General features: G+C 44.2%; 1 protein-coding gene and 1 non-coding gene across 3 annotated transcripts in view; one reads left to right on the top strand and one right to left on the bottom strand.

Annotated features, from left to right (window-relative positions):
- Window positions 1-20,685, bottom strand: part of fgd5a (FYVE, RhoGEF and PH domain containing 5a) — a 32,454-nt gene that overhangs the window by 1,726 nt on the left and 10,043 nt on the right. The window contains exons 3-20 of one of the 2 annotated variants that reach the window (XM_026168686.1): window positions 16,967-17,084; window positions 15,973-16,031; window positions 15,526-15,556; window positions 12,323-12,474; window positions 10,836-10,992; window positions 6,666-6,756; window positions 6,246-6,296; window positions 6,048-6,106; window positions 5,232-5,303; window positions 4,961-5,029; window positions 2,499-2,582; window positions 2,332-2,411; window positions 2,114-2,210; window positions 1,624-1,761; window positions 1,368-1,470; window positions 1,122-1,258; window positions 542-670; window positions 84-238 (exon numbers count right to left, since the gene is read on the bottom strand). In XM_026168686.1, coding sequence (XP_026024471.1) covers window positions 84-238; window positions 542-670; window positions 1,122-1,258; window positions 1,368-1,470; window positions 1,624-1,761; window positions 2,114-2,210; window positions 2,332-2,411; window positions 2,499-2,582; window positions 4,961-5,029; window positions 5,232-5,303; window positions 6,048-6,106; window positions 6,246-6,296; window positions 6,666-6,756; window positions 10,836-10,992; window positions 12,323-12,474; window positions 15,526-15,556; window positions 15,973-16,031; window positions 16,967-17,084 — 1,782 coding nt within the window. The remainder of the gene's footprint in view (window positions 1-83; window positions 239-541; window positions 671-1,121; window positions 1,259-1,367; window positions 1,471-1,623; window positions 1,762-2,113; window positions 2,211-2,331; window positions 2,412-2,498; window positions 2,583-4,960; window positions 5,030-5,231; window positions 5,304-6,047; window positions 6,107-6,245; window positions 6,297-6,665; window positions 6,757-10,835; window positions 10,993-12,322; window positions 12,475-15,525; window positions 15,557-15,972; window positions 16,032-16,966; window positions 17,085-20,685) is intronic. The other variant, XM_026168687.1, reaches the window with a different exon arrangement.
- trnae-cuc (transfer RNA glutamic acid (anticodon CUC)) lies at window positions 871-942 on the top strand. The gene has a single exon. It is a non-coding gene; the product is annotated as a tRNA-Glu (tRNA).

Raw genomic sequence — 20,685 nt, 5'->3', positions numbered from 1 at the left:
GTAGTCTGGCTATGATTGCTAGTCAGAGAATGTGCTTTTAAAAGACACTCCATGAATGTGCTTGTAAAAACTTTTGCACTGACCTGCGAGCAGTGTTTTGATCATCTGCTTTGAAGGTGTAGTAGAGTGTTTTCTTGTGGTACAAATGGAATACGTTACTGCTTTCTTCTCCCTCTGGCCTCTCAGTCAGCTTGACGGTGAAGCCCTGCAGAGGCAGACTCTCTGAAGCCACTTTATCCTGAAGGAAGCAGGCACAAGTTAAAAATGCCAATCTGGCCGTCAGCAGCAACAACAACTTAATAAGTTGCTCGTGCTTTGAGGAAAACAAAAGACAAAAGAAACAGAGAGAGAGAGAGGGAGAGAGAGAGAGCACAGAGATTCCCTTTATTAGTCCATAAGTGTTCTGCTCATGAGGCTGAAAAAGTTAAAGAAGTGGATATGTAGTTAAATAGCTGTCATGCACTCGAGAAGAGCTGGATAAAGGCAATAAGAATGTGTGAATGTGTTTGGGGCTGGTGTGGGAGACTCTGTGCCCCCTCACCTCACTGGCTGTGAAGGTGTAGAGCACCTTGTCTTTGAGGAGGAACCACAGTCGCTTCCACTTCCTTTTGCTCTTCTTCCTGCGCTGCAAACTCCCACTCATGGTGGAGCCCTCCACACCAAGTGACACCTGCAGATAATTGTAATTTATTAGACATTCAGAAACTCTAATAACAGGGATGATGAGTCAGCTGTTTGTTGCAGCTGTAAAGACAAATGAAAGGGTACAAAGTAGTGTGAACCCTAGTGGCAATTTCCGTGCACTGCAGGAAGCAGCTGGACTAGATTCCAGTGATGCCAGTACACACAGACATCTTCCATTCACACAGCTCCCTGGTGGTCTAGTGGTTAGGATTCGGCGCTCTCACCGCCGCGGCCCGGGTTCGATTCCCGGTCAGGGAATAATCTTTACTTTCCCCAATAATACAAGAGTATGTGGGATATGAATGTTTTTACAAGGTTTGCCTAAATATCACAGTGGTCCGTGTTACTTTGGTAATAAGAAGCAATACTCTCTTGCTTATAAAATAGTTATCAGGGTTTGAAAAAAGGGTAGAGATAACAGGCAGCGAGTAGTTCACCTGGGTCAGAGGGGATATGCTCTTTCGGGACTTCCACAGACTAGGCGGCTGCAGACTCTGGAAGACAGCGGAGAGGGGACGACTGGCCCGGTGAGTCCGAGGGCTGGCGTTATCACAGGCAGCTGACACACTTCCACCTGCAGGCAAATGCAAACTCATTTCCTTATCGAGGTAAACAACTGGAAATAATAAGGTTTACATTGTACAGTGAGTTTTGAAACAGGCACCAGGAAAGCTAAGCTTCACCTCTTTTCCTGAGCTCGGCATAACAGTGATCGCACACTTTAGCCAGTCTGTCTTTGAGGTACTTCAGAGGATATCTGTTTCTGGAACAAGCCCGGCACACCACCTGTGCGGACACATCAGTGACATCGTGATACATCTACAGTGAAAATCTCCAAAGTAACGGTAAAGTATGGTAAGATTATGTCCCCAATATCCCCAAACAAGTTTACAGCTAAACGCCAACCACGTTCGAGTGAGAGCAAACTTTGGGTCTGACCTTGCCACACGCATTGCAGTGGTGTCGTCTGAGAGTGAGGCTGAAGTCGGAGGTGCAGTTCATGCACATCATCACATGAGAAACTGGCACGAGGACAGGTGCAGCCTCGCCCAGCGCCATCCACAATTTCTCACGGGCCTGATTGGACAGCGATGTTGAGATGTTACAGCACGAATAAAGCTCGCTTTTTCAGAATTCAACTCTTAACCCTGTAAAGCCCGAACCACAAAATAATTGCCAGAAAAGTCTTTTTGTTTTCAAAGCCGAGAGAGTTTATTGAATCTTCTGACAAATACATATCATAGGAGTTGAACTGCAAGTTATTGCCAGCAATAATAAGTAGACAGGGCTTATAAATGGTAATTTATTTAAAAAGTGAATCATCAAACCCTTCTCTTAGCTAATTCTGCACCCTTTCTTACAATGACTCAGATGAAAGTTCTCTTCTATGACAAATCGTATTGTGTTACACTGAAGTTATTTTTCCTACCTCACTGCAGGGCCCGCCAAATGTGCAGAGTCCCGCCGCGTGGTCCGCTATGGCTCGACTTAGCGTGTGGAACCAGTCCTCCCTTTCTCCAACAGAACTGAAGAGAAATACAGAAATACAACACACCTGATGCCCCTGATGTGCCTGACTGAATGTGTAGATTTCTTTGGAAACGACAGCCATTGTTCACATCAGAGTTCTGAATGTCAGCGGCTCACCTGGCAGAGAGTGTAATAGTGATGTCGGACACCTCAATCTTAAGACAGTTCAGCACATTGCCCAGCGTGGGTTTGCTCACCTGTGTGTGACAAACAAGACCAGATCACAGTGCAGTAAAAAGCAAAAAAGCAAAACGTGTTTATGAAACTTGGAAAAGTTCATGTACCTTCATCCCTGACAGAGACAGTGTGTTCTTGAGCCTGTATTTCCCATCCTGCTGAGGGTAGGTGTACAGCATTATGTCGTTCATCTGAAGGAGAAAAAGGAAAGAAAATATAAGAGGTATAGAAAGATTTCACTATTTGAGATATGATGGCTTATTCTCACAACATTTACTGAAACTGCCAACATTTAAAAAACAACAAAAAAAAAAGAGAAACAATAAATTAATTCATAGTATTTTTTATTAACTGATTTATTTGTTGACTAAACTTTTGATTCGTTGTAGATTTTTACAGTTTCTTCTCCTGATGAGAAAATTATTTACCTCGGATGTAATATCACCTGCTAACACAAGGTGGTAGTGTTATATGAACTTAAGCACCACAGCTGCCCAAAACAGCACCGAGGGTAGAGCTGGTTAAGTACTAGGCTGTGTTTTCACAGCACACTCACCTCTGTGCATCCTGTCAGCACAGAATTCCCATGTATGCACACAACAAAATTAGGCATTACTGTAAGGAAAATGTTTATTTTCCTGTCAAACCTGAGGTATTTGAATCCCCTGAATTCACCAAGAGTCTATTGTGTTCTCACAACACAGACAAAAGAAATGACATCATCGGTCACACCTTATGTGTGCTCTAAACATCCGCTGGGGCCTTATAAGCAGCATCCAGGAATTCTCCACCCTGCTCTGGACTCCGGGCCTCCCCTCGCCTTCACAGCCTTCTTAGGCTACGCTGAGAACCAGAGCTGGGTGGAACTGGCCTCCTTCACCACAACAACAACACTAACAGCAGCAGTAACGCATTTCATTGGACGACTGGCTGGAGACAAAACACTGCATGATAGCCAAGCCCGAGCCCTGCCTACGACCTCTGTGCTCGAGCCGCCGCAGCTCTTCTGCTCCACCCTGCACTACTCATTTACTCATTCCACAGAAATCCAAGCAAGCGCCAAGTTAACAGATTTCACAGACATGACCCACGAGACGCAAATTATATCCACTTGAGCAACCAAGACATTTACTTTTTTCGACAGTGGCATTTCATCTCCTTCCCTAAAAGCATCACCTCCTTTACCTGCCCCTTTTACTCTTTCCCTCTGACATCTCTCTAGATCTCCATCCTCCCTCTTAATCCCTCCTCTCACTCACTCAGCCTGCTTTTCTTTCTTTTGTGAGCCCTGGCTTGTGACATGGGTGCTGCTTCTCTCTGTCACAGAGGTGGTTGATTGCTTTCATCGGCGCCGTTTGTATTTCAGTTTCCCATTAATAACACCTGAACCTCTGGAGCTGTTGGCTTCAAGGGAGCAAATAGCTTTATAGTCCTAATAGCCTACAAGTATCAACCACTAACATTTTCAAGCTAGAGCTTATCAGTTTAAAAACAGCAAGAGACTGATGGAAGAGAACAAAATGAATCCTGAGTGTCTCAAATGTTACATGCTACCTGGAACACTCTATGGCAAATATGCTGCCCATGGAAATTCATAACATGAGACAGCACTGATTGCACATGAAACAATAGATGGGACTTCTCTATTTCACATTATGTGTTTGTGTAGCACCACCACCCCTCCTCCCTGCATTCTACAGGGTGTCTGGCCTTCACTTCGCTGTCAGTCCCCTCCCAATACACAGGAAGTCGGCATCCAGTGACCCACACCAAACATCCTGTAAGGAAGTGGGGCCCTGGAAAACAAGTCCTGGGAGGGGAGGAGGGGAGAGGAGGAGAGTGGAGAGGGAGGCCCTTGGCTAGATGGGTGTGGTGTTTAGTCGAGGTCTTACAGCCTTGGCCTTGTGCCCCCCACCCTTCCCCAAAACCTCACCTAACTTGTGGCACAACCCTGTCCAACATTCCTCCACATTTTCTGCAGACCACGCCAGCATTCATTTTAACATTACCTAAATAACACTGCAGGTGTTTTCTGTCCTCGTGCTGTCCATCCACACCTTGCTTAAAACCACACAAGTTTCTTTTGAACTCTAACTGAGATGGCACTTTCCAAAGATACTGAAATCACGAGGCTTTGTTTTGGTAAACGTGTGTGAAATAATGCAAAAAGCACTTGAAAGAAAGGTCAAGCTATAGCCAAATGTTTGATTAAGTCACTCAGGATAAATATTAAATACGCTACTTTGAACAAAGATTGGCACCCAACTGATTTATTGGTGAGGTAAAACTATTGGCTGATATTAGATATTTACCAGTCTTTCAGCAAAGGTTAATAAGGCTAATACATAAAAAGAAGAGATGGGAGAAACAACCTTCCACCATGTTACGAGTGTTTACATTGCACAGTTTGTCCACCACATTTCCTTTAATCTTTCCTATGATTAGCCTTTTTTAAAGATAAGCTAGGCTAATCACAGCTAATATTAGACCATTTCAAACTACTGAAGAAACAAAATAGTGAAATACTTTTAAGCTTTAACACCAGTAGTGTCCGATGTAATGCCATTACCAGAAACAGGTGCCGAGGTTGCCTACTTTTCCTGGAGACCTTCATGAGTGTGCCCTCTTTGACAAACATCTGCCAAAAGAAACAGTATAAAAGCTTTGCATGTTAGGTTGATGTAATGTTGTTAACTAATCCTTACAAGGGTGGGGGGGTCATGACCAGTCTTTTTTATGCTTTCAAAGTGACCTCAGAGATCTGGCATTCAGATTTTGGTGTTGCTTTGTTTTTGACAGTGCAGCAGTAACGCTGTCAGACAGAACTACACGATGCTCACCCTTCCAGGTTTCAGAAGGTCCCTCTTCCCTTTCACGCTGTATTCAATGTGGACCAGACGCAACAAGTTTTCCTGCAGAAGAAGAGAAGCAGGAAGTTAGCGAGAGAGAGATTATCTAGTGATTGATGGAAGAGAAGACAAAGAACTGAACCATCCCTGTTTCTCTGTGTCTGCCATCCCTCACATTTTTAGTATCACATCCCTTTCCGACTCCCTCCCTTTCATGCCCAAAGAGAGATGTGCTACCACCGTCTGTCAGTCTCTGTGTGTATGTGCGTGTGTCAGGGCTTGTGCACAAATGAGAAAAAAAGTGTGATAAACACAGGAGGTAAGCCAAAGAGCCACATGGGAGCTCAGCAGTGAGGTGGGGTTGCCAGTTCATTCACAAACCATTCCCTCCCTTATAATTATCTCCATGAAGAGATAGTGTGTGTGTGTGTGTGTGTGTGTGTGTGTGTGTGTGTGTGTGAGGGTGGGGGGGTCATATTCACCCTTTACACTGCTCCCTTTGTAATAAACACCTGGGACTTTCTGATGACATCATCTTTCCTTGCCTCTTGCGTAAATCAACAAGCTAAATGCCAAAAAAAGAGGAACAGAGCTCCCCTTCACTCCTGCAAGTCGTTTGGAAGAAGGATTCACGTGGGAGAAAAACCTCAGCTGTCTAATCTTGTCACGCTTGAAAATTGTTCTTTCATTGCCACGCAGAATAAAGACGCAGCAACTGCAACGGTGAGCTGTGAATATGTCAAACTCAACAGGGGCTACACAGTCTGAATGTAAACTCGCGGGGTGTATCCTGACTCAGAGACTCACCCCTTGTTTCAGATTGTCGTTGGCCTGGTCGGCTACCTCGGACACAATCACCAAGGCAGCTGCAACACAAACAGAGAAAGAAAAAGAGAGAGTGTTGGAACTTGGAACCGTCTCATTGGCTCTGACACAACAGCCAGGCACCGATACAGCTGCGTGCAAGTGTGCACGCGTGTGTCAGCACAAAGCATGCAGATTTACCCTGAGTGTCCTCGTATTCTTTGGAATCAGGAGAGAGGTTGTTCAGGTAATCTGGAGAAATCAGAGAGAAGATATGAAAACAAGACAAGGTAAAACAAGGTTAAATCTGAATTTGCAGGTGTGAAGCATCTACAGTTGTCTGGCCATAACTAGTGGTACAAATGAAACTGTATCTTTAAGTCCAACTTTTGCAAAAATACACACTGTTGAAAATGAGTGGTGGACCCCAGACAGCCCCAGCCCAGTATAACTCCTGGGATGCACAATACTATGCTGAGTGGCTACTGTTAGCTGATGTCAGCAAACCTGGCTGGTTAAGCTGCCACATAATTGCTCCAAGTGGAAACAACAGCTCATGTTAAGCATAAATAACACTTTGTCTTACAATTAAATATGTGCATATGTGCGTTTATGTGTTACCTGTGAGTAGCATGCGGTATTGAAGCACTCTCACTATAACCTGCAGCAGCTGGTGTTTCAGTGGGACTTCTGCTTCTTCTGGGCTTCTTGTCTGCACAGACACACACACACATATTGGAAATTTTAGAGGCTTGTAAAAGATCATCCATGACTAGTCTACATGGAAAAGTTTTTATTAGGGGTCATTTGTTGAATTGTACACTGCAGACATATTATTTCCGCAGAACAAAATTATTGTGAAATTAAATACCTTCTCCCACAAAAGATCTCACCCACATAAGAGTGCAACGGTGCCCCTGAGCTACACACAAAGAGCCGCTTCTCTGGCTCCCAAATAAGGTTAACCACTATTAGTCAGTGTTGCAAGTCAAGGGCACAAGTGACCAAAGGAAACCTATGGGACAGGATGACCTTAAAACATCTTTTCCACCAGTGTATAAAAACCTGAAGCGACTCCCATTCTTCTGCTCGGTGCAGTCATTTGCAGGTGAAAGGGGACAAAAAGTGGCACAATCAGAGAGAGCTTTAGAAAATCAATCAGGATCTAATTGTCTCTGACAGGTATTTATGCCCTAAGCGGTGGAGAAGCAGTGGGGGTCTGTGTACTGTCTGTGTACACACACACACACACACACACACACACACACACACACACACACACACACACACACACACACACAGAGTTTTTTTTCTAATCCAATGAAGTCCCATCCTTCATTAGCGAGGCACAGATAGCACCCTGCGGGAAACAGCATCTTCATCTTATTTACACCACACAAACGCATACACACTCGTGCACACACAGGAGCCCACGCAGACACAAACACCAGCTCTATCATCCAATTTCAGACGCATTCACACGTGTGTGCAGTGTGCAAATGATGGATCCCTTCCCACGTACACCCAGGCTGTGGTTGGTGATGAGATAACGCTGATTGGGGCTCTAAAAGGGGAGGGATGCGATATGACTTAAACACACCGCTTTGTCTTCATTATCTGAATTGCAGGAGTCAAAAAGTAACAGAAAGCTGAGGCCTCTTCTAGTGACGTCCACTCACCTACTCCTAAGGTTTCCGTGTATGAAGGTGTGGTTGGTTTTTTTTACCCCTCAGCTTCAGCCTTTACTTTTCTGTCTTCCTTCTTTCCTCCTCTCCCACTGATCACTGCATGATGCATTGAGAACAATAATAACTAGCTCTCCATTCTGTTTTCAGAGCATCCGCTCCACTCAAGTGTTGCTTGTAAATTGTCATCCAATTGACACTTGTAAAGAGGAAGTAGCTTTCGAGAGATGGTAATTAGCCTGCAGTTTGTTTGGGTGAGACCAAACGAAGGGGGAGAGAGGAGCGAATGTGCGATGCATTGTGCTGGCAAATAAACACCTCCACAGAAACGCAGAGATAAAAAAAAGAAGCCCCACACCTCTCACACTCTGTCACGGCCAGCTGATTTGCTGCCTGCACACAGAACTGATCTAATTGGGGAGTTGTAAAGGAGGCTGTGGCTCTAATTAGCTTCTGTCTGCCTCATTGCCCAGCTGCCTTTACAAGGATTTCACTCCATCGCTCTCTCTTCCCCCTATCGCTCTCTGTCCACCTGCTGCACAGCCTCCCACTGTCCCCCTAGGCTTCTGGCACAGGAGGAAACACGCAGCGTTTACACACATCTACGCTACCGCATGAATACTAATCCAACCCGAAGTGCTGTGGAAGGAGATTTCTGAAGTGTTTGCAGTTGAATGACATCCATGCAATTTGTGAATGACAATCGCCCTGCAAAGACAATCAGACACACACATGAAGGGACACAAATGAATTGGTAACAGAGGTAATGGGTAACACACAAGCACACCACGCTGTGTTGGCTCACGTGGTAAACGAGCAACACTGGCCGTCCAGAGGAGACTGTAATCCTGTAAGGGTCGAGCAGTGATCTGATCAGGGTCTGTGGCTACTTTATCACTGTCATCACCACATCCACAATGAAATTGCTAGCACTTATGCTGCAGCACTTTGGCTTGTGGCATTAAAAAAGCAATTGGCCGGGAGAGTGGAAAAAAGGAAACGGAGGTGTTGAGGGGAGGTAAGCACTGAAAATAGCCAGATCTAATGAAGATTGACTATTTTTAAATGCAGAAAAAAGAACAGCAAGCTGTGAGTACAATTACCCAAGTCAATGCTTGTGCTTTTTTGTAGGTATAATGACTTGAGATGTGCCACACAACCAGTATTAAACAACAACACAGCATCTCTCAGGAGCAGGAGCAGGTACAGTGTGCCTGTATGATTGTCTTTGCTCTCCCTCAGCCCTCTTTCCTCCTGATTACAGTGGGGTCACAATCACCATGTAACTCCCAAAGCAGTCCTTTGGTACAGCACAGCATTCATCACCCACACATAATGCCCTGGTGTGGGACTGTGGGAAGGACAGACTCCAGGTTACATGCTTATATGTAATAAGGGAAAAGTAAATGCAGGTTGAATATACAGTGACAGCTGGAGCGATCCTCCCAGGAGAATTTAATAGCGACTGCCACTCCGGGTGATACTTTCGGAGATGTAAGGCCAACCCCACATAAATCATTCAGACCAATCAAGCCATTCACGGCATATATTCCGGGTAAGCAGCAGTTTACGATGTGAGAAAAGGAGCTTATAGCCCCTTCATGTTGAGGCACGTAATTGACTTTGATCAAGGATATTTAGAGCCGAGCTTGTCCAAGTGTGGAAACATGTCGCAAGATTACGAAAGGTCGGTGTTTACTGTCCGTGGCTGCGAGTCATTTCTCAACTTCGCTCCCCCCTATTTATATTTGATCGGACAGAGCCAAAGTTTTTCTTTCTGGGAAGAGGCAGCTGCTGTTGAATATTCATGAGCGAAGACAGTTGGTGCCTTGTCCATTCATTTTTCTTATCAAACCACAAATGCTCGGGAGCATTGTGTCAGGCACTCATGGCGAATCAGCACACGGCATGGAGCTGGTGACGCATGCATTTGGTTACAGAGGAGCTGAGCTGAATAGGTAACATGAGGCAGTGCTTTCTAATGATCTGTACTCTGATGAAACCAGAGGCAGATGAGGCTTATATAAAGACTCAATCATTTGAATGCTGTGTATGTGGGTTTATCTATATGCTTTCTTAATATACTGCGTCTTACTCAAAATATGTCAGTCGTGGTTGTTACCCGCTCAAGCTGTACATGTTCATATTCAGCAGGAGCACAAAGTAAGGATTATTAAGCGGACCATGCGTACAATTTTTTGAAAACAGTGATGAAATTAGACCACAGATCCTATTAGACTGAGCCTTTGCTGATCCCTTCACCCAAATCCAACCTCCTGGATGAAGAGACACGCTGGCAAAACAGTGAGTATTTGCTGTGGAGTGGGTATAGTATATGCGAGCATGGCAGCAGAAAGGTCAGTTAGATGAAAAAGAGAGGGGATAGAGGGGGTTTAGAAAGGCCAGCGTCTCCCTGTGGAAGCTGGGTGACAAAAATAAAAGCAGAGAGCTGTAAAGTAAGCACCAGGGGAAACACTAGGTTTGATTTCTGCACCCTGATTTACTTTCCCTCCATGAATATTTAAAGTAAACCTGAGATTTTACTTTTGTTTATGTTTTAAAAAAAAATACTGGATCATTTTTAGTGAAGGCAGCACGGTGACAAGGTGGTTAGCACTGTTGCCTCACAGCAAGAAGTTCATTGAGTTCAATTCCACCATCAGGCCAGGGTTTTCTGTGTGGAGTTTGTATGTTCTCCCCGTGTTTGCGTGGGTTCTCCCTGGGTGCTCCGGCTTCCTCCCACAGTCCATAGACATGCACTTAGTGGGGATAGGTTAATTGAAAAACGCTAAACTGCCCATAGGTGTAAATGTGAGCGCGAATGGTTGTCTATGTGTTAGCCCTGCGACAGACTGGAGACCTGTCCAGGTTGTACCCTGCTTCTCGCCCTAAGACAGCTGGGATAGGCTCCAGCCCCCCCGCGACCCTGAAAAGGATAAGCGGAAGCGAATGGATGGATGGATGGGATCATTTTTCTGAACACAAGCTTGCAGAAACAAGAAAACAAAGGAAAAATTGCAACAGAAAGAGAAAGTTGGCAGGAAGCACGACAAAGAGCTGTCTTTACTATGTGTATGCATTTTAGTCAGTCTGTTCAGTGTCTTACCTCAAACGTCTTGACGATTTTGGCGAAAGCCGGGTTTTTCCTGCAGCTCTCCTCGAGCAAAGACATGCTGCGGTCGTACTCGGAGATGTAGGTGTCAAACGCGCTGAAGTTGTCCCGACGTGACAAGATCACATCTGCAACTTTTGGACTCTCCTCCCTTCACAGTGGATAAAATCAGCGATTAAGTGCATGCTCTTTAATCACTCCAAGTCATTTTCTTGTTAAAGAAAGAGTCCCACACAAACATCCAAAGTCTGTCAGCTGAGCTCCAACTCGACATGAACTTTATTCCAGCAACGCTTCAGTTACTCAAGCCACACATTTCTCATCGGGATGTTTGAGAACCTTTAATGAGCAATTAATATATCCGTTGTAGTTGCAGCTTAAATTTAGTGTATCAACATGAGCCCATCATCGCTCTTTCCATCTTGGCTAAAGAAATTAATGCAGTTTTTTTTTCCAGAAATCAGGATGCAGCAGACCGTAGAAGAGCATAGATCTATGCTTAGCAGCAGGTAACAGGTGCTACCTTTGGTTGAGGAAGAACCCCTCTGTAATGAAACGATTATAACTGGCCTTTTAGAGTGGTGTTTTTTTTATTTTTTGCCTGTCCCATTTGGTTCTTTAGCCATCAGAATTGTTGTCTGAAGACCAACAAGGATACCCAATGGATTTATTTTGCCAAATGGATCATCGTGGCATTGCCGTGTTGGTCCATTTGATCGACCTTTGTTTTTATTATTTCTTTTATTTTATTTTCAGTTGTTACAGACGGGACAGACATGAGTGAGAGATAGGAAAGGGAGAAAGAAAGAGGAAGGAAAAGAAAAACAGAAGGGGAGAGGGACAGTGAGAAAGGGGGGGGGGGGGGGGGGGAAATCTCCTGGATCACCTGTTGAGAGAAAAAGAATAGAAAACAAGCAAAAAAAAACCAAAGCAACATACTAAACACAACACCATCGCATTAATCTAGCTAAGTGTAAACAGCAGTAAATACTAAATATTCAATGTTGTTGTGCAGCACGCAGGACAGACAGCGCACAATGTGCTTTGAAGTAGCAGCCAAGAAAGGTGTAATTTAAGTCTACGAACAGTGAACACGCGTGTGCACACCTATGTGGATCAGCGCGCTTGTATTCAAATGGTTTCCACATGTAATGGTCTGCAAGAGGATGTAGAGAGCCATAGCCCTGTCCCCCAGGGCATGAAGCAGGCATGGAGGAGATCCAGGCCCCAGACATCCAGAGGCCCCAGAGTGCGAGAGCCCAAGGAGGCGTCACCCAGTAGCCACCGAGCAGAAGCTAGAGGGGGCTGCACCGGCGTGCCCGCCGGCTCTGCCGGCACCAGCTGTGCCAGAGTGAACCGAGCCGCAGGCCCAGAGGCCAGAGGCCTGAGTGGTGTTTGAATGTTTCAGAGTGATTATTAGAGTCTCAGTGGACAGTAAATTAACACGACTGTAAAAATTTCTACAGTTTCTCTCTTCTTACCATTGACTAATACGCTCTTCCAGCTCAGTAAAGATGCTGCTGTGCAGGGTGTACACCTCAGGCAGCACTCCCAGTATTTCCCCCAGCCTCTGCTCCTCCAGCACTGGCTCTCCTTCCTCATCCACCGCCTCAGTCACTGCTGACCTAAAGTCCTGCATAAGAGAGGGAAAACAGGATTAGTGAGAAGAGCGTTTTTTAGTTGTTGTTCTTTTATTTAAGAAGACAAATGTATGGAGCAAAAGGGGGAAAAAGGTTCAAGGTTCAAGGTTCATTATTTGTCACATGCATAGTTATACAAGTATAACACACAGTGAAATGTAACCTGACACGCTCCTCGACATGTGCAAAAATTGTGTGTGTGTGTGTGTGTGTGTGTGGGGGGGGGGGGGGGGGGGGGTAGAGGAAGAACATTATATATATATATATATATATATACACACATATAGTATATACATTGGATGAATGTGCAGTAGTAGCAGCAAGCAGGTGAATTCTGTACATTAATATGAATAGACATCTGACTTCAGACTATTTTACAGAAATGGAGGAATTTGTCGAGAGGCTTGAAGAAGGAAGTAGGTGGTTGGGGGGAAGGGGTGTGAATAGGCAGGAGAAATGAAAGGTACAGAGGAATGAGGAACCAGGAGAAAAATGGAAGGAAGGTCAGATCCTCCTTAACATCCTTCCTGCTGCCCTCTCCTCGTATCATCTCATTACTTTGGTCTTTGTCCAGGCATTCAGGAAAAGTGGCCTTGCTTGCACAAGAGCTGTGATCCAGGTGCTGTTGCGTAATGACCTTACTTAATGATACACTCTTATTCTGTACATAGTTCATAGCTTTTAATTTCTAAGTGTACACTAATATACAGTGAATTAGGGTCCCTTAAATCCATTCGCTCACATAAATAATGTGCAATATGTAGTTATAGCTGCGGCGTCAGTGACTAAAAGGATGAATATGAGGAGTTATGGCAGGGAAAACCAAGATCAGAGGTAATTTATCTACTCAGCGAATAAGTAGGTGAGTCATTTGGAGCTGCCAACACTGGTTAAAAAATATCAGTTTCCTTCATAAGCAAAGCTTTGTGTGAAACTACTGTCTATAAAGGTGAGGTGAGTCTGTGAGGTAGAAGTGCATCAATTCCTGTTCTGGGTAAAGCGCAGCCATAAAACAAACAGAGATGTCCCACAGACCCGTCTGATAACGTGGTGACACCGGGCGCTTCGCTTCACGCCGTCCATCACACACAATCGATCTTGGTGCGAGTTAACATTCATCACTTCTCACACCTGCTTTTACGGTTCAGGTCAAATTCCTCTACACGCACACAAACACAGACACCCTCCCTCAGATCCATGGATGAATGAGCTTTAACCAGCTTTTTTTGTTTGTTTGTTTTGTTGCCCATTAACTTGCAACCTTCTCTCAATTTTCCTCACGTAAAGCAGGTCAACAAGCACCACGTTAAGCACTCGGCTGAGCAGCCAGTCATGCTTGGTGATAATTCGGCACAGAGAATCTGTTCAGAGGTCAGCAGGTGATAAATGAGAAAAAAAATATAAAAATAATGATAATAATAATAAGCCCGGGCTTCATATGCTGAAGCAGTTATGGGGGAAAGTCATAGAAGAGGAGCACAGCCTCCCTTCCTATGTGGAGGCACGGTCCTGGAAATTCTTTGTGTTCTTGTTATTCCTTATCAAACAATGGAACAATAGCTCATGTGCCTCTCACTTTACGCTGCGCCTTGTTTTTTTTCCCAGACTGTGTGTTTGTACATGTTGTGCCGCTGGAGCGTTCCGCGGCTGGAATATCTCTGTTTCATTCTAATTATGAGATCAGCCTGCATAAAAACAGTGACTGATATCTCAAAAGACCACATTTCTGAAGTCTGAAGAATAACAACACCCCCATGCATTATGCAAATGCATGATTAAAAACCTGAAAAGCCTCAATGTCACCTCTGAAAGTTGTCAGAAAAGGTGGTGTGGTGACACTGAGGAGGAATGCGAGGTTACTCGGTGTCTATTAAATGGCAATTTCTGGTAACATAATAATAATTTACATAGAAGAAAAATGTTCATTAATTACTTGCTGAAACGTCTCATCGCTGATGCACTGATGTCCAGCATATGTCTCTGCCTGCACTTTGCCACACATCCTGCTAATTAGTATGACTGAAGATCATGATGAGACTGCAGATATATGATAATGAATTGGGCCCATTGCATAATATTTATATTAGTTGCTGTTTAATGGCATCAAATTAGCCATTACGCAAAGCTGCTACGGTGCACTCACGGCAGGCGTTCATAAATCATGGTGAAGGGCCACACATAAGAAATTCAGGTTATGACCTTATTCAAGGTTAGAAGGTACAGGCTGACTGATGGGCTTCCCCGGCTTCAATGACTCTGCCTGTCAGATTTGTACTGGCAACCATCACCTTAATAGCCACTTCTCCACACCGTGTTTTCACTTCTAATGCACGAGTTCTTTTTAAAAAAAAAAAGTGAATTAAATAAAAGTTGTCACTAAAGGTCATTTTAGGTGTCAAATATCCTTCTTTGTTTGTACCTCTGCGGGGATGTGCTCTTGTTATGACAGGCAGTGAGTGAGAAACGATGGGAAGAGGTGACAACAGTTGGCTGCGATGCGTGGCCGCCCTCTGGCTCATCACGGCTCACTTTCAAATCCTCTGTCCAACAATAACTTTACTTGTTCCTCTAATGAGAGGGAAATTCTCCACTGGATGACACAACACGGTCACGAGGAACTTGAGGTGCGCGCAAAATATAAAAAAGGACCCTCCTGCTTTGTTTTTTTGTTTTTTTTTCGTGACCTTCGGGTGGCAGATTGCCATTCGAGGGTGGGGATGTGCACGCACACAGTGTCAGATGAGTAAGGACGCAAGGACGGCATCATTAGGAACGCTGCGTCATCTTACAACTGACCACGCCAGAGTACTACATGTCAACTTTGTCAGAACCAGGAAGTAGATCTTGCTGCAACAACACTGATAAACCTGAACGGACCCATACAAAGGTGGAGGGGGGTGAGGGAGTGAGAAAAAGGAGACAGAGACTGGGGAGCAGACACACAGGATATGATGTTATCAAGACAGTTTAATAGGCCTTCAAGCAGGAGAGATTTTAAGCCTGTGTGACACTTTTGTGGCGTGTGCTGGTGAATGTCCTCTTACCTCCTGAAGGTGCTTCAGGCCGCTGATGTGTCTGAAGACAAGAAGAGAAGAGGAGCATTAGATCTAATTAAACTGTGGGGAGGAATTTACAACCTTCTACACAACTAAGTTCTTTTTTTTCCATGGGACTCATTTAATTATTTAAATTATGCATGATGGAAAAACTACATCAGTGGAATGGTTAAGTGGGCAGCAGGGCAGGAGCGAGACTGGTGAAAGACACTTGTGTAATTGGCTGTCAGTTACTCTGCATGCAGCTTGATGAACGAGGGAGAAGAAGGCGGGGATGCAGTTGGATGGAAATGGAGAGCAAAACGGGGGGCGGGGGCATAAAAATAACAATATTGTATTAAAAAATAAATTAGATGTCGATAGAGGACGATGCTTGTGATGACGTGGAAGAGATGTGGCTCAAATTGGAGGAATCCACAAGTGCGGGCAACTCACAGTCTCTCTGAGTCGACGAGCTCTTTGGCGATGTAGAACGCTCGGGATCGGCCATCAATCTGCGTGACAGGGAGGGAGAACGGCGGGAGACGAATGAACACGGTGCATGTTTAAAGGCTCTCTGTGGACACTTACTGCTCTCGAACGCTAATGCGCAGCCAAGCCACGCGGCAGACGAGGAGCCCGACAAAAACTCAGATCCACTTTTTTGTAGATTCTTGCTGTCAAAATAAGACTGATTATTTCATTACGCTGCAGCGCAGACGTGAAGGTTTCCTGAAAATACGTAACTTTTAAATTGAGATGCATTATGTATGAGAGCCTGTGTGTGTGTGTGTGTGTGTGTGTGTGTGTGTGTGTGTGTGTGTGTGTGTGGTGACAACAGTGCTGCCCATTGATTTAGAAGCTAATCAAAGGGCTACAAAACATCCGAGCCAAAGCATAACACCGGAGCCTTTTAGGGATTTACCGGTACAGCTCCTGTGCTTGTCGGCCTTATTTTTGTTCCTATGTGCTGCATTTCACAAATACTGCATTAAAGTCACACGATCCTCATTTCCTTGAAATAAAACCAAAACAAAATGCAATTAAATGAATCTGTTCCTGGGGCCAACAACTAAAACCTCACTTTTTTCCTCGTTGCATTCTCTTCTCATTTATTGTGGCTTTTCTTTGAAGAAAGGGAGAACAAGGAAATGAATGTCACATAACGAGAGCAGGGGGCTGATGCAATTGTGATAGCAGCAGGATGGGTGGGGTCCATCTTTGAGCTACTGTAAAATGTCTGTTTTCTACTATACAGAAATTGTTTACCCCTCATTTTTCGTTTTTACTTTTGTCAAAGGTCTGATAATTCAAATCTAGCACTGTCAACAAAATAAAGCAGGACTTCAGCTTTTCATCTAGAGCTACTAAACCAATTAGCAGGTCATGGGGCTAAATAAACCACTTTCTCTCTCGCTTTCACTCGTTTTCACATCCCACCACCACTCACCTGTCGTTCATAACCCTGCTCTACTGCCCCCTCTTCCTCCTCAGAGGTACGCCCGTGGTCCTCATCCGCTGACAGCCCAGCAGAGACGGGGTTCATTGGGAAAGGCTCTGTGTAGGCACTGCCAGGGGGAGAAAAAAGTATGAAAGCAGCAAGACAGCACTGGTAATGAAATATGACATATGAATTATCTAGTTTGATGAGAGGCTTTATCATAAAAGCAAATCTTAACCAGGAAGATGCTGAATATATTCAACTGGGATTTCAAGGTAGCACAGAGGACGCATTTAGCACATTTACTGTAAAAAGCCACCGTATTCTAATGGGGCTTCCTTTAAAACACTAAGGATTACTGCAAACTCCCTGTAATTGTGGGTTTTGCTTTTTCCTGTGTGCATCTCTAAGCATTTCTGTCCTCATATGGAGCCCTCCAGAGGGATACTGTAATCCCTTTCCTGATTTGTGCTCTTCACAGATGGCACGTTTGTGTATGTGCGCCGGTAATCCTTTAGTGAGCTTCTACACCTGAGAGGGGCACGTTGTAGGTCACTTCACATTTAATCCCTTTAAATGCAATCTGTGCTAATTATTAATGCCCTCTGGCCCATTAAGACCCATTCAGTATCCTAACAGTCACACTGTCAGTAAGATACCTGAGTAACAGTTACTGGCAGAGCAGCAGTATGACATGTATAGGACAGGTATAATAGGTGCTGGGAGCACTGCCTGTGCTCTAATGAAACACACATTACTACACTTTAAATTCTAACTCATGTTAGTGAGCTCTACTTAATATTAAATAAAAAGCACCTCAATATACATGAGTTTAAGTGACTAGAAAATAAATCAGTTCACAAAATATACTCTCACACTATTAGTAGAGCCAAGATCTCATTTTTGTCACAGTCACTGAGCCTCATACATGACTACAAGAACACAGCTTTAATTAGCATTAAAAAAATGACCCTGAATGTGAACACTCGCTGGCACTCACTAATAGCTACAGGAGTCTCAGTCATGGTGGCCTAAACAAACCTCAGTGCTGTTCTTGGCAGACACTGGAAATCACATTACATTACTCAACAATTACAGCATAGCAAAGTTCAGAATTTTAACCCAGGAGTAAAAACTGATCATATTGATCAGTTTTTACTCCTGGTAATGACTCAAGGTGGAATATAAGTAAGAGCTGTTTTGCATTTAGGTTGTATTTTATTATTTTAACCATTATGCTGAAAAAAAAAAATCATAACTGGGATAAAGTTTACCTTCAGAACTTTGTGACAGAAGCTTAGCACTGGTAAACATCTTCAAATATTTTCATTTCTTAGACCTAAAAGTTTAAAAATGGTGTGTCTGAACATTTCTCACACCACAACCTTTTTGCTCTTTATTACCTCACTTGACCTCAGAGTAAAAGTGGGATGGCAACCTCCTTGTGACTAGGAAAAATTGGTGGTTGCCTGGTGATCACATTGAATTATTTTGTTGTTTGAGATAAATGAAAGCAGTTACAAGGACCAACTGCTGACCCAGAGGTTGAGGCATGGTGAACCTCTGGGTGTAATCACAAGGCGACTGCACTGGTTGCCTGGTTGAGTGAGTATTCAGTCAGTTTAAATCAAACTCTGGTTTAGTTTCCTCGTTGGTGCAGTCTGTTTGTGCAGATGTGAACACGGTAGTCGCACTTGGGTGCGGAACGAAACAATGGCACTGAGACCCTTTGGTGGAGGTGGTCTTGGTGCGGTTCTAAACGAACTCCAGAGCGCTTTGTTTAAGATGTGAACATGATCGGACCTTCAGTCGAACCAACTACCAGGTATGCGCTGCAAGCATAGCTAAAAAACTTCCCATAGCCATGAATACTTTGTATTCTGGGATGCAGCAAGGCACTATAGGTGTGCACAGGTCTGTACAGGATAGCAACTATGTATGAAATGAAAAGACTACTGGGACCAGAGTAAATGAACTACAGGTGTGCAAACTTGCCTCTTTACACTGGAGGACTCGATTCCACTGGTTGCCAACTGCTTGTATTCTGGTTATATTCCCATGTAAGAACAAGATTGCTGAGTTGCTGTTAAATCGCTGTTGTGAAGCAACTACATCACTATCTGTGGAGGAAGTTTCACATCTATCTATTTTCTGTCTTATTGCCATTTTAATGCTGTCTTGGTGCACCAATGTTGCTTCAAGACAGTAGCTGACTGGGAGGGATCGCAGACCTGCCTCCTGTCACATCAGCCACAAAGCTCTGGAGACAAACGTCTCCCCCTAGCATTGTGTGATTGGCCACATTTACCTAACCTGACTAGATACACTGTGAAGCACGCAGTTCAAAATACTGCTGTGAGCTGGAAAAACACGCACTTTAATCTAACTATCAAGTAATATTTAATCTGTGACTCTTAAATGACATTGAGTGTGAATCATCGTCTGACCCTGTGTGACCTTGAATTGGACCTGTTGGAGAAAATGTAAATGACCTGATCTTTCCTTGTACCTTTTCCTCATTACTTGCATTTGCTGCTGTGTGTAATGCTTTTGTTTGGTCTGCTGTTTGTTCTTGGTGTGGCATGCCATTTACACGGCCTGCTGCCAATCCTCCCACAGACCTGAGGTTCATTAGTCTGCAATATTTCTAGCCAGGCTGTTCCCTCCAGTCTCTGCCACACTTATGTGTTACTAAAGTTAAGTCCAAGTAGACATTCACAAGTGTTAATAGTTATCGCTAGCTGACCTTGTGTCTCTGTGCATCCGGTTCTTGACCTCTCTGTTTGTCTGCCTGCCTCACTCAGGTCTCCACTCACACTACTGTTTTCTTCACCCCCACCAAATTCAAGCATGATCCTCCTTCAGTGACACAGTGAAGGAGGAAAGCATGCATTCCTTTAATCAGTGTTTTTATTGATGCCTCAAACAGCCCTCAGCGCAAACTGAGAGTAGACCAAAGGTTAAAAGAGGTATCCCCCTGGACTTCAACTCCGTTCACTTACACATACTCAGTCACTCACACACACACGTGCACACACAGACACCAATTGACCTCACTGGTTTGGCTGGTGAAAGCACCTCCAGCCTGGTGACCTTAGAGAAGACAGGTCAGCCTGGATTGCGTGGGTGATGCTGTGAACAAAGAGAAACGGTGGGGGAATGGATAGCTCCTAAGCTCAAAGTGAGATCAATTACTTCAAACATCCAAGACAAACTCTCACCTTCACCTTTTCACCTTCAACCTTGAACGGCAGAACAATCTTTGTAAACAAACCCTCTGTGTGCGTTATGGATACTTTACACTGGCCAAGAGCCGTTTCCCAAACAAGAAAATGTGAAAGGCACACACACACACACACACACACACACACACACACACACACACACACACACACACACACACACACACACACACACACACACAATGACTGCTGATTTAAAATATACTGACACTTTAAAAACAGCCCATTTTGCCCTATTTTTACTCTAAAGAGTAGCATGCCAAATTTAAACTTCAACCAACTAAATACATAAATGCCATTACCATATTTAAACCAGCAAATATGAGTTTTGTAATATACTAATTCATTAGGCCTTTCACAAGACCATTAAGGCAATGCTATTACGCCAGCCGACTGCAATGTCCCCTGTTAATGCGACAAAGTTAAATCTACTGTGTCAAATTCCGAGGAAGACACAATGGCTCTCTGCTAAACGGCCGATATTCC

The sequence above is a fragment of the Astatotilapia calliptera genome, chromosome 5 (genome assembly GCF_900246225.1).
Source record: "Astatotilapia calliptera chromosome 5, fAstCal1.2, whole genome shotgun sequence".
NCBI lineage: Eukaryota > Metazoa > Chordata > Actinopteri > Cichliformes > Cichlidae > Astatotilapia > Astatotilapia calliptera.
This window is presented reverse-complemented; position numbering and strand designations above follow the sequence as displayed.